At 26.5% G+C, this 14,512-nt stretch overlaps 1 protein-coding gene across 6 annotated transcripts in view; it reads left to right on the top strand.

Moving 5' to 3' along the window:
- The window catches only part of LOC127287031 (disheveled-associated activator of morphogenesis 1), a 115,519-nt gene extending 101,930 nt beyond the window's left edge, over positions 1–13,589 (top strand). For all 6 annotated transcript variants that reach the window (XM_051313736.1, XM_051313737.1, XM_051313734.1 and 3 more), the window contains exons 3-12: positions 5,312–5,620; positions 6,036–6,260; positions 6,371–6,968; positions 7,091–7,365; positions 7,558–7,890; positions 8,025–8,500; positions 8,650–9,086; positions 9,759–9,886; positions 11,103–11,273; positions 11,464–13,589. In XM_051313736.1, the coding sequence (XP_051169693.1) occupies positions 5,312–5,620; positions 6,036–6,260; positions 6,371–6,968; positions 7,091–7,365; positions 7,558–7,890; positions 8,025–8,500; positions 8,650–9,086; positions 9,759–9,886; positions 11,103–11,273; positions 11,464–11,730 (3,219 nt within the window). In that variant the 3' untranslated portion in view covers positions 11,731–13,589. The remainder of the gene's footprint in view (positions 1–5,311; positions 5,621–6,035; positions 6,261–6,370; positions 6,969–7,090; positions 7,366–7,557; positions 7,891–8,024; positions 8,501–8,649; positions 9,087–9,758; positions 9,887–11,102; positions 11,274–11,463) is intronic.
- The last annotated feature ends 923 nt before the right edge of the window (positions 13,590–14,512 follow it).

Here is a 14,512-nt window from a genome sequence, read left to right as displayed (position 1 = left end):
GGGATGTGGGATGTAAAATGTGGGAAGTGGGATGTAAAATGTAGGAAGTGAGATGTGGGATTTGGGAAGTGAGATGTGGGATGTAAAATGTGGGAAGTGAGATGTGGGAAGTGGGAAAGTTACGTAATCGACCCCCAGGTGTTAACAATTAATAAACATTTGATTTAGTGTTAACTAAAATTTAACTCATAAAATTTTCAATAAAACAATGCGTCAACAGGCGAAAAGTAGGACTGATCCACCACTAGATTTTGTTACTTTTTTTGTTCCAGTCGTGGATCACCCCAAAACAATGGACACGCGCTACTTAAAGACGTAAATATTGTTCTCAGGGCTCTATGGGGATAAAACGAAATGCCTCCTATTGTGAAAAGAATTAAAAATTGTCCTAAAATGGCTCCAAAGCTTTCTATTCCAAAATATACTCTTAACTTACATGCTAAGGAAAACTCTTGTTTTCTGTCACCACTTTAGTAATTGTTGTCCTGCTTTCTTCGCGATGAATTTAAAAATTTTTTTAAATTGTAATATTGATCTGTATAACTTTCTTAACAATTACCGACACTTGCGGTTCATTTACTTACAAACGTGTAAACACAAATGACCATTTTTCTCGCAGTTGATCCACCACTGGTGCATGATCCACCACTGGTGCAGTTACCCTATATATATAATTTATGTTTTAAATTAATATCTTATTAATATTGTATAAAATTTATCTTAAAATTGAAAAAAGATGTTACATAAAAATAGTTTGTAAGATTTTCTAAAAGCATATATGCAAAGTATTTTGATTTATTTGAAAATAATTGAAAATAGATTTTTCAAGGACGGTGTCGTTTTTCGAAATTTGTTAACTTAATATAATAGAAGATGTTTCGTTTTAAATTAAGAAATGTTAAAATTATTAAGTTAAAAACATTTGATTTTAATGACACTTAAAATTAGACACAATATTATAGGTTACTAACTAAAAATTGAAAAAACAACAATAAATAATAAAAAATAATAATAAAAAATTGAAAAAATCAAAAAATTCTTAAAAAATTGCAAAATAACCCTTTTTCGGGATAAAATTGCAAAATAACCCTTTTTCGGGTTAAAATTGAAAAATAACCCTTTTTCGGGTCCGCTGATGACTACAAAAAAAATAGTCGGAAAAAAATAATTTTTAAAAAACGTCCAGAAAATTTTTCTATGATAGTAAAAAAAATTCTAAATATATGTAACTTGTAGTTTTTTTTCAATTATTTAACTGGAACTGTCTAGTCATATTAACTATTTTTTCTTGTTAAAATAACTAGTCATTTTTAAAAACCAGATACATTTAGTAACTTCTGCTAGAACTTTTTTTCAGTATATATAATATATATAAATATTCTGAAATTTCTTAGAATTTGCAAAAAAAAAAAAAAAAAGTTGAAAATGCCTGAAGGAGCAATTGAAATATTTTTTTTCCACTTTGTATTCCCTCTCTCCCTCTCATATCTTTAAAGTATACGCAATTTGCATACAGGATTTAAATTCTATGCACAAGCAATTCCACTCTTGACTTATTTGTCAGGAATGCACCTGCTGCTGTATGTGCGTTCAAACTACTATATATATATATATATTGCATGAAGAACTTGGTAAAATTTTTCCCAAAAAAAAAAACAAAAAACAAAGAAGAAAAAACAATTGCAGGTATAGGCTTTTATTATACTGTATATAGGTACTATTGATTACCGCGCGCGAGTTCGAAATAATGTTCACGCCAGATAATAAATCGATGGTGCTATATGTGAATAGAGGTGATTTCCTGCAGTCACGTGTGAAAGTAACTTAGGAATCCAGCGCCCCGAAGCCAGTCCCCTGACCTTTGGTGTTGATTTTGTTGGCACGGTGCATGTCGCCGGCTATGTAAACTGCAATGCCAATATGGCTTGGTCGCACTTTACGCTTGAGGCCGAGACCTTCCTCCCAGTGGGAGTAATCGGCACACTGACCAAGTGACGGACATCGTTCTCTGCATTGTCTCGTGCGCGGTGAAATTCTCAATATATATAATTATATATATTTATATATACTTAACGAAACAACTTCTAAGTCCTTGTGCAATTTCCGTAAAGATATCTTAATTTTGATAGGGAGAACAGGGTCAAACAATGACTTTCTTTCAAAAAACAATTATTTCCACTTAATTTAAAAGCTAAATTAACAAAAGAAAACATTCTAATGGGTTTCTTTCTCTCGTATATATTTTAACTCCATGAATCTTAAATATCCCCTTAAAATAATCATTTGTTATTCGATTAACTAAGAAATTTTTATTCATTTTCATTCAATTTTAAAACATAAATAATTGTATTTTTTTATTATAATTATTAAGGTCATGTGGTTTGTTATTTGTCATATATGTATAAATTTTCTCCGCAGGTTTTCTCGCAAAATATTTACTTGATAGATTAAGCTAAAAATTTGTGGAAATTTCAAAAATAATATAAGGCATCTCGCTATTATTTGCTAGAGTATACATTAATATTTCATCAAAAAATTTATTCCTAAAAAATGGTATATTTGAGAAAATGACTAAAATCGAATTGCCGTTATATTAAATTTTCCTCAAATATTCTAATTTTTTAAAAATAATTTTTTTTTGATAAGTTAATACATAACAGCAATTCTTTATACTATTTTTAAGTTCACCATAAAATTTGAGCTTAATCTTTCAAGTATTTTGCGAGAAAACCTTCGGAGAATATTTACATGTAAAATAACAACAGTAACATAATCTTAACGAATTTGATTGAAATATGATGTATGCATTTGGGTCTACTGAAGGCGACAATATAAAAAAGAATTAAAAAATCATTAATTGTTTAATAATTTTTTAATCTAAATATAGAGATCTGTCGGAAATCACGTTTTCTTACATTTGGTGACAAAAATTCTGCAGGGAAGTTTACAGTTGAACGAACTTCCAGTAAGACATTTGTTTATTAATGTATAAGGAAGGTTTTTGAAAAGTTTTAAGCCGATTCATTGGAAACTTTGGAAAATATTGAAGTTTTAAGAAAGCGCGAGCTGCACGGTATATAGAGCGTCACCGCTTTCTTAAAAGCTTTCTTAAAAACTTTTCAGTTTTAATATTTTATTTAATTAAATTATAATTTAATTTTAATTAAAAATTAATTAATTATTATTGTTAACTATTAAAATAATATATTACTTAAAATATATATTTATACAGAAAATAATTTATTTGATACTTAATAATTGTCAAGTCACGGATTTATTTGAATCAAATAAATTTTTTTGTGTGAAATTTTAACATTTACCGACTGAAGCTTGTTGATGCTAATTAAATTAAAAATATAAGTGGTATTAAAATGCATTAGCGCTTTTTAAAAAAATTTTGTCACCGAATGTAAGAAAACGTGATTTCTGATAGTTCTTTATTTATATTAAAAAATAATTAAACAATTGAAGAGCTCGACGGAATAACGATCTATGGCACAATTGAAAAGTTTGGTTATGAGCTTTCAAAAAACGTAAATTTTTTATTAAATTGATAACAACTGTAAGCGAATTATTATTACTAATAGAATTAAAAATAGTTACTAAGTGTGTAATATATAACAATTTACATATACTTATTACCAATTTCATGAAAATTTACGTTTTTTGAAAGCTCATAACCAAACTTTTCAATTGTGCCATAGATCGTTATTCCGTCGAGCTCTTCAATTAATGATTTTTTAATTTTTAATTATATTGTCGCCTTCTATAGACTTAAATCCGTGTGTACACCAAGTTTCAAGTTTACTTTTCTCAAAGAGCATTTAAAAATCAATCTAATTCAACGACCAAGCAAATAAGCTCATTATTCAAACACGTTTTTAACAAGATTTTTCAATTATTTTTTTTAGAATTTTCTTAACAATTTCTTTTGTCATATTTGTGGTTAGTTTGAGGTTGCATATTGATTTATTCTTGGTCTCTTCTGTCGATTATCCTCTCGGATTTATTTCATAACGCCCAACGAAAAATTGTTTTGTTGTTGAGGAAAGAAATTCCCTTATCAAAAAAACAAAAATAATAATAATAATAATAATAATAATAAGGTTACGAGAAATTCTATTTGTTCTTGTTTAAATCATCAATGTTATTAATGACTTAAAAATATTACTCAATTCTTCAATTAAAAAATTTTTAATCCTGACAACGTCATTTTTAATTAATTAAAATATATTTTATAAAATTTTTATTTAGTATTTATTTTGTACTTAAACACACTGAAAAAAATCTATTTGATTCAAATACTTGATTACTAGACTATTATCAAATAAATATTTACTTGAACCAAATAATATATACTTGAATTAAATAAATTGTTTTCTGTATTTAAAACAAATACCATTTAATTGACTCAAATAATAATTATTTGATACAAATAAATATTTATTCGATAATAATCAAGTAACGAATTATTTGAATCAAATAAATTTTTCTTTCAGTGCATAAAATTAGAATAAACTGACAATAATTTCCAAATAATTACATTTAAAAATTTTCAAAAACGAAATGCCAAGAATAGTGTTGGACCAGTTAATTTATAACAATTTTTGAACAGAGAACACTACACGAACGCTACACATTTTTCCCCTCGAATAACGACACGCAAACAGAACAAAGTGACAGCTTCGGCAGCCTTTTCCAATAAATTCAAATATTTACCTTAATAACAAATTTTCAGCTTCAATGAGATTCTTTCAAACTAAATAGCTTTCGGAGATTCTTACTTTCAAGTTAAATAAAAAAATACAACTAAATTTTTTGTAATAAAATTTTTCCAATAAATTAAAATATTTACCTTAATAACAAATTTTCAGCTTCAATGAGATTCTTTCAAACTAAATAGCTTTCGGAGATTCTTACTTTCAAGTTAAATAAAAAAATACAACTAAATTTTTTGTAATAAAATTTTTCCAATAAATTAAAATATTCTAAAAAGTCTGACTATGAAGAATTCTGTGTTCTTCATAATACCCTTTTTTACTTTTGCCCTTATTTTTCAAGTACGTGACACCACAAGCCATTGAGGATAGAATCTGCAAAAAGAAACATTAAAATACTTTGAGCGCTGTACTATATACTAATTGGAATTAAGCCTCTATAATAGAAGTGAAAGCTTTCATGTTCTCAAAGAAGAAGCTTGTTACTAATTTTTTAATTATTAAATTAAGATTAAGATCTTGAAGCGAGAGATTAAAATTCCTCAGTATTTGATTTAGATTGTTAATTGATTAATTTTAATTCTTCTTGTCAGGATGATGAACCACCGGAAATCACCTACTGCGTTGTGGAACAGACGGGCACACTCACGCTTCAAGCGATGACACCAACTTTACCAATGCCATCAGAAGAGGAATTGAACAAGATGTTTTTGGAGCTTGTTGATGAACTGGACCTGACTCAAGCAAACAGACAAGCCGTACTTGCACTTCCGGCAAATAAGAAGTGGCAGATCTACTGTTCCAGAAAGAGTAACGGCACCCTCGAAAATGGAGGAATGAGAACCACTGACCTTAGTGGTGATCCTGAAGATTATATCGAGAGAGTTCGAATTATAGCAAGTGTAAGTTTCAAAACTTGCTCATTTGCAATTCTAATTTTTTTTTCAAAATAGATTTTACTAACTCACTTTTTGCTGATAAAAAAAACTATAGTAGCTCAATAAATACTTTTTGACAAATAAATTTCCACACTTGGTTTATTATTTTAAATAAATAATTTTAATTGATGAATTATAATAAGAAAATTTGAAATATTAAAAAAATAAAAACTAAACTAAACGACATTATTTTTTCGTCTGAAAACAGATTTTAATCTTCGACATTTATTGTATATTAAAATTAAAAAATGTTCAAAAAGTGAGATAGTTGAAAAACAAAATCTAAGCAATAAAAAATTATTCTTCAATGAGAAAAATAATTGAAAATTCTATATAAATTTTTTTTTTCTAAAATCGGGAATTTATTATTTTTCTACAGGCACCATTTCCAGAGGAAGGCGAAGAAATTTCAAATCAAATGCGACAGGTCGAAGCATTAAAAACTGCCCTGAGAACTCAGCCTCACAGTTTTGTTCTTAGATTTATAGAATTAGATGGTTTAAATTCACTTTTACAAGTTTTGGGAACAATGGACCCAGACGCAGGGAACAGTAATCTTCATACTAGTGTGATAGGATGTCTAAAAGCTTTGATGAACAACTCGGTAAGAAAAGTTCTTGGAAATTCTCAATTTTGAAAAACTCTCAAAAGAGATTCATAAAATTGTATTTCTCTACTTTTTTTTTCATTAAAAATGAAAAACATTAATTTCAGAATGGAAGGGCACACGTTTTAGCTCATCCAACAGCCATCAATACAATATCTCAGTCGCTGGCGACTGAAAATATCAAGACAAAAATTGCAGTTCTCGAAATTCTCGGTGCTGTTTGTCTTGTTCCTGGTGGTCATCGTAAAGTTCTTGAAGCCATGCTTCATTTTCAACAATATCACTCGGAAAGAGCAAGATTTCAAAGTATTATCAACGATTTAGATAAGAATTTTGGAATTTATAAAGATAATTTATCCTTAAAAACAGCAATAATGTCATTTATAAATGCTGTCCTTAATTATGGACCGGGACAAGTGACATTAGAATTTCGATTACATTTGAGATATGAATTATTGATGCTTGGCATTCAACCGATTATTGAAAAACTTAGAAAATATGAAAATGAAACTCTAGATAGGCATTTAGATTTTTTTGAAATGGTAAGAAATGAAGATGAAAAGGAATTAGCGAGAAAATTTGAAAAGGAGCATGTTGATACAAAAAGCGCTACAGCTATGTTTGATCTCTTGAGACGAAAATTAAGTCACACTGCTGCTTATCCTCATTTATTGAGTTTATTGGAGCATTGTATTTTACTACCTTGTGAGTATTTTTCGAATTTTATTTCTTTCTGTGACATTATTACATATCTTATTTTAAATTATTTCTTTAATCAATTAATATTTACTAATTTCTAATTAAAAATTTTTCATAATCAATTACAGTGGACTATGGTTCCTATCCGCAACACTGGCTCCTATTTGATAGAATAGTACAACAAATTGTTCTTCAATCCGAAGGAAATGAAGCGGGAACAACTAGAAATCCCGATGTGGCTCCAATCGAAATTAACGTTAAGGAAATTGTTCATCTTCTCGCAAAAGAAGAGGAACTCGTAGCAGCTCGAAAAAAAGCTGAGGAATTGGAGCGAGAAAATTCCGAAATGTCATCGAGACTAGCAAAAAAGGAACAAGAATTAGATATCAGAACACAGGAAAAAGTTAGTTCATTAATTAAAACGAGAAAAAAAAAATTCCAAAACTATTATTCTATTTTCATGTTCATTAAAATCTTAATAATTTTTTTATTTTCCTATACTTTAAAATTTATTTTAAAAATTAAGTTTTCAAATATAGAAAAAAAATAACCTGAGAAATATCGAATGCTAAATATTGTTATTTAATGAATTTAGGAAGATATGGAAGCGAGTTTAGCAAGAGTAAAGGAACGATTGGAGAAAGAAACGTCAATGCATATCGAAACAAAGCAAAGAATTTCGGAATTGCAAGATAGCATGGAAGCACTATCTCGTCAAGTGAATAATGAAAAATCTGAGAGGAAACGTCTGGAGCAATTAGTCGCTTCCGGAAGCCTACCAGATGATGCCAAAGCAACAATAAAAATAGTCGAGGACGAAATAATTCAAAAGGTTGAGGCTAAACCAACTCCACCACCACCGCCTCCACCTCCTTTGGCACCACCACCTCCACCTTGTTTGATGCCTGCTGCACCACCTCCAATGAAGGTATTATAAATATTTATTTCACTTATCTGTGAAAAAATAATCTTTTTTTCAGTGAAATCTCTGACTGATATTTATTAAATTAAAGAATAATAGATGAAAATTAAATTAATAATTCCTTACTTTTTGTTTATCAGGTGGGAATAGTTAAAAATGTTCCCCAACCCAGTAATCCTTTGAAATCTTTCAATTGGTCCAAAATACCAGAGCAAAAATTACAAGGAACCATTTGGTCTGAATTGGATGATTCAAAACTCTATAATATCATGGATTTAGAATCAATTGATAAAATTTTCTGCGCATATCAAAAGAATGGTGTATCAACTGAAGGATCTATTGAAGATTTACGAAATCTTGGCAAAAATAAGAAGACAATGTCAGTTATTGATTCCCGAAGAGCACAAAATTGTACAATTTTATTGTCTAAATTAAAAATGTCTGATAATGAAATTACAAGAACTATTTTATCAATGGATCAACAAAATATTTTGCATATTGATATGGTTGAACAATTATTAAAATACATTCCCTCATCAGAAGAAGCTGCTCTTTTGGATATGAACCAAAAAGAACTTCAAAGTAGAGCTGATTGCTTCTTGTACCAAATATCAAAGTAAGTTTAGTCATTTTGAAAAAATTATTATAAAATAATAATAATGAATTATTTCTTGATGTTTGGAAATTAATTTTCTAATTAAAATTTTCAATTATTAATCTGCAAATTGAAAATGTTAATTTTTTAATTTTTTTTTTGTTATTCAGAGTTCCTCATTACGAGCAAAGGCTAAGATCGTTGCACTATAAAAAGAAGTTCTCCGCCAGTATATCTGAGCTGACGCCAAGAATGCGAGCTGTTCTTGAAGCTAGTCGACAGGTTGCAAGATCCCGGAGGCTTAGGAAAATCTTGGAACTTGTTTTGGCTTTAGGAAATTATGTAAATCGCGGAAATGCCCGAGGAAATGCTTGTGGATTTAGATTAGCTTCCTTGAATAGATTAGTTGATACGAAATCTTCGTGTTCAAAAGGAACAACTCTACTTCATTATTTAGTTCAAATGTTGGAAACCAGATTTAGAGAGGTATTGGATATTGAGGAAGACATGCCCCATGTGAGGACCGCTGCCCGAGTGAGCATGGCCGATCTTCAAAGAGAAGTTGCTAATTTGAAAAATGGCTTGCAAGACGTACAGCGAGAAATTGGTAAATATTTTACTAATATGAGCGAAAAAATTATTTCAACCTAAAGTTAGCTTTATTAATAATTAATGTTAACAAAATTTAATTACTAAAACACAAATATTAATCAGTATTATCTAATGAAATTGAAAGGGTGGCCATTAAAATTTGAAAATAAAATTTATTTGTAATAAAATTTACAATTTGCTCCCGACTTAAAAAAAAACTTAAAAATTTTCTAAATTAAAATTTATGCACCAAAAATTGTGTAAAAACATTTTTAAAATTGTTTTAGAAATTCGAATATTGAGAAAAATATTAACAGGAACGTTCAAAAATTGCGAAAACAGTTGTTCGAAATTAAAAAGGGAAATATTGTCAAAAAAAACATAATTAATTGATAAATTTTGTGGAAAAATGTTATTTGGTCCTAAAATTATTTTGGATAATTTTTGTTTTATCAAAATTTTGATTTGATTTGTCTTAGATATAAAATTATTATTTTGAAAATTAATTTTGAGATAAATTTTTGAGCTTCTCTAATATTTTTCAGCATAATATTCAATTTTTGAAAATTCGTTTATTGAAATATTATACATATTGCATTTTTAAAAAACGTAAAAGAATATTTTAGAATATTTTTAAATAAATAAAATTATGAAAATAATTTAATTTATATTTTATATTTTATTACAGAATTCCATCGCGGTCAATCTCAAGTACTCCAAGGAGATATGTTTTTACCAGCAATGCGCGATTTTCAAGCTCAAGCCACCTGCAGACTCGCAGAGTCTGAGGATTTGTTCCAAGACATGAAAACAAGAGTAAGAAAATATATATCCATTTTAAAATATATTTTTTTTATTTAAAATTTATATTGACAAAATAATATTATAGTTTTTCTTTTAAATTCAACTTCTAAAAACAACTTCACTTTAAAAAAATAAAACTTTTTAAACATATATTTTTAGTAATAAACAGGGTTTTTTTTTTTTTTTTTTACATTTTGGTGAAACAAATTCTCAGTTTTTCCCGATTCATTTTACATTAATAAAAATTACAGTTTTTTACTTCAATTTTTATTAATAATCCAAAATTAAAATTAAAATATAAGAAATTTAAAAAATTACAAAAAAGGTGAATTTTGATAAAATTTTTAAAAACAAGAGAAGTTTAGAAATTTCAAAAAAAAAAAAGAAAATTTACCAGAAAAGTTTGCGAATTTTGAGCCAGTTAATAAAAGTAAATGAATAAATTTTATGAATTTCAAAAAAAAGAAGGAAAATTTGAGGGAAAAATTGTTTTAAAAAACTTAAAATTTGGAAAATGGAAAAATTTTAATTTAAGAAAATAAAAGGTTATAGAAAAAGAAGAATTGAAAAAAATATTGATGATAGGGGGAATTTCAAAAAAAAAAACGAGAATTTGATTAAAAAATCGAGAATTTTTTTCCTGTTTGTAAAAATAAATAAATTTTAAAAATTTCAAAAAAGTGAATGTGAGGGGGAAAAATAGAGTTTACTATAAAAAGCGAAATTATTGTAAACACATATTTTTACTAAAATTCTCGCGTATTTTTCGGGTTTTCCGGTTATTAAATACCCAACTGTATAAATTTATATTATTGAAATGTTTCTTTTTTTTTTTTTATTTTTTTTTTTTTATTTATTTATTAATTCGACATGATAGAGTTGGTTTAACCATTTTTAATTGCTTGGTCAGAAGAAAGTTTTAAACTTTAAAAAGATTCTCCTTTTAATGAGGATTTACATAATTCAACAAATTTTAATATTTTTTAAATTAAGGATAAATTAACTCCATATCTATTGAATTATAATTATAGAAACTAATCAAATAATTCCAAATTGTTTTAATTTTACAAAATCTTAAAATCTTAATTTCAAAATTATATAACATATAATATAAAAAAATTGAAATCCCTTAATGATTAGTAAAAATGAATTAATAAAACCATAATAATTAAGAAGATAAAGATAATTATGGGTGATTTATAATTAATTATATTAATTTTTTTTACAGTTTGACAGAGCTGTAAGACTCTTTGGTGAAGATTCAGCTGGAGTTCAACCTGACGAGTTTTTTGGAATTTTCGAAAATTTCTTACAAGCTTTGGCCGAAGCCAGACAAGATGTAGAAAATATGCGAAAAAAAGTTGAGGAAGATGAGCGTAGGGCAAAACAGGAGCAAGAGGTATTTATTATATTTAAGAAAAAATAAAGAAAGAAGTAGAAAAGAAAAAATACGATTTTAAAAATTTTAATATTTTCGAATATATTAATTAATAGTATTGATTTAATACTAATGATTTTAATTATCGTTTGTAATAAAAATTATAATTACTGTTTTTTTTTTTTAATAATTGTGTAATATTTTTTTTCAGCTAAAAAAACGCACCATGGAACGAAAGAATTCTCGAGAAGGAATTTTAAATAGCATCTCTATCAACAAGAAGAACGAAGCAAATACAAATGGTCAGGGCGATAATAAAGGAGAATTTGACGATTTGATTTCAGCATTACGAACGGGAGATGTTTTTGGTGAAGATATTGCAAAATTCAAAAGATCTAAGCGTAGACCTGTTACACCGAGTAGTCAAGAAGTACGTAGACATAGTGCCCATAGGGAAGATTCTCGGGAACGGCACTAAATATCCATTTAATTTCACACGAACAGATTTTTCATTTCATTATTTATACAGTGTTTGAATCTCATATTTAATTGTAATTCTCAATTAATTACAAATGAATTTTATTTCATTATGAAATATAAAATGAAAAAAAAAGAAATTCTGTTTCGTAAGAAAAAAAATTAATTTTATTTTAAAAGAAAAAAAAAAGTGAAATGAACTTCTAGTGCCAAGACAAAGATTGAAATTCTTTTTTTTTTAAGGGTAAAATATACCTGATGAGATTTCAGAACTATTCCATAGGCTGTTAAAGAGCATATTGACTTGTATTTTTATCTTGTATTTAAGAAGAAAATAAATTAAGCACAAGATAAAAATACAAGTTGGTGAAATATAGTTGTTAAACAAAAGACGTATCACAATATTGAATTAAAAAAATAAATAAATATATATAAAGCTTTGGACTGAATTTAATATTGAGAAATATTAAGAAAGCGTAAAGATAAAGTAGATCGAGAAAAAATGAAGAAAAAAAATATTAGAGATCGAGTGAATGTTATTGAATGACTCTGAATAAACGATTGTATTGTAGAAAAAAAATCGAATGCAAACTCTAGTTGCTCGTAAATTTTAGATATATATGTATAGAAACACGTTAAGAAATAATTCGCATATTGTTTCTACAAAAATTAAAAATTCGTGGGAACAAGAGAGACTATACAATTAAAAAAAATATATATATATAATTTTTTTGTTTTAAATTAGTGAGAATTTTTTCTTTAAATCGAGAATTTAATAACGTGATAATTTAATTTTTGTATATATAGTCATTATGTACCTTTACAATATCAAATTAATTAAAATCTAAATTATTCATTCAAATATCTTGAAAATTAAGGAAAAAATTTTTAATTTAAAAAAGTTACTGTGACAGACTTAATATATAAAAATAGGTGCAAAATAAAAATTTGTCTTGAAGAAAATGAAATAGAATTTTTGATTTTTATGTATATCAATTTAGAGTTATATAATTGTTATTTGATAGCGAAAGTTCAACAGAAACAAATAATCAAAAAGGGCCTATATTGATATTTTTAACATTGATCCAATTGTCAATTTAAGTCTGATTTTTGTATTTCTTTGTACAAGGGGGTTGGTATATAAATTAAAAAAAAAAAACTAAGACTTCTTGCAGTGTGATTTAATTATATAAAGCAAATTTCCGAAATTTTTATCAAATAGTCTATATATTATATATTTGTGTGTAGAGAGACTTCTATAATCACTGTAAAGAAGTTCATGTTTTGTATGTATTTAAGATTTTGTACTTTTGTAAATATTCGATATATATATATTATATAGTTACGTCATTCTGATAAATTCTTTAATTGGAATGTATAATCGATTAATATATTCCTGAACAATTGCTATCATATGTATAATTAATATATAAAAAATATATGTACGACAAATCAAAATGAAGTGTTACTTGTGATCCTAATTTATTAAAAAAAAAATTTTTTGTTAAATTAATGAAATAATTATAAATTTTTTTTTAAAGTAGGAACAAATTTTAAAGCAAAAATTTATTTTATTTGCGAACAAAAAAGACAAAACGTTTCAATTCTGTAATTTCAAATTCTTTAAACGTAAACTAATATGGGATTTTCATATTAAAAAATAATGTAAAATCAAAAAACAGTGGAATTTATGTATATTACTGATTTCAAATTAAGAGTACGAGATATTTAAATCAAATGACTTACAGATCACCTGCAGATTGACTCACTATCATCTCCGCCTGATACTTCCGCAGCTTCTTCCAATTATGTAACATATCTAAAAATCTGAATTTAATAAAAAAAAAATTCATTAACAAATTTGAATATTATTTAATTAATTAATAGTTAACTAACTTTAATGTTATTAAGTTGAGTTGAAATATTATTAAATTTTAATAAAAAGTTGAGAAAAATTATCACTCCAAGTCAAAGAAAAATAAAAAATAGTCAACAATCAATTAATATATACATATACACAAAACAACGTCATAAAAAAGAACCAATATTTTATTTATATTTAATAAACTCTTGATTCATTATAAAAAATAACAATATTTGTATAATAATAGTAATAATATCCTATTGTAGATGTTCGTACCACACATTTTAGGTTATGAGATTCCAAAAAGCAAAAGCTGAAAAATCACTTGCATTTTCCGAATTTTACATTTTATAACAATCCAGAAATTAAAATAAAACAATAAGACAAGTGAAATTCTTATAGCAATTTCTACATAATATAACGCCCTCCAGCCTGGCTTCCTCCACAATGAAAGATTTGATGAAACGAACTTGCGTTGCTTCATAAAATTACTTCTTTTAACTGCGGTTTTTATTTCAAGTTGATTTATCTATTGACACGAACCAAAATTTGCAAATTCTATCGAAATATTTTTCTTTATAATATAGAATTAAAACTAAAATAGGAACTAAAAATTCAGAACGGAAGATGGAAATTTTTCTTTTATGTTCATACCAAGAGTTCATACAACTTGTGAGCAATTTGGTAAGTCAATTTTTATTAAGCCATCAGATATTATTTGAATCTTCATAAGTTTTTTCCACTTTATTAATCACTTCAAAGAATAGATTCATTCAAATAAATATTAAATTTATATATAAATTAAATCTTAATTTGACCTGAGTTAATGAAATATCTATATATTATGTATATCTATATATATTGATTTCCGTTATTGATTTTTCACCCCCCTTTGTATATCGGATTGCAGATCGTGAGG

The sequence above is a fragment of the Leptopilina boulardi genome, unplaced genomic scaffold (genome assembly GCF_019393585.1).
Source record: "Leptopilina boulardi isolate dan_hultmark-lab unplaced genomic scaffold, ZJU_Lbou_2.1 LbouV2_367, whole genome shotgun sequence".
In the NCBI taxonomy this organism is placed as follows: domain Eukaryota; kingdom Metazoa; phylum Arthropoda; class Insecta; order Hymenoptera; family Figitidae; genus Leptopilina; species Leptopilina boulardi.
This window is presented reverse-complemented; position numbering and strand designations above follow the sequence as displayed.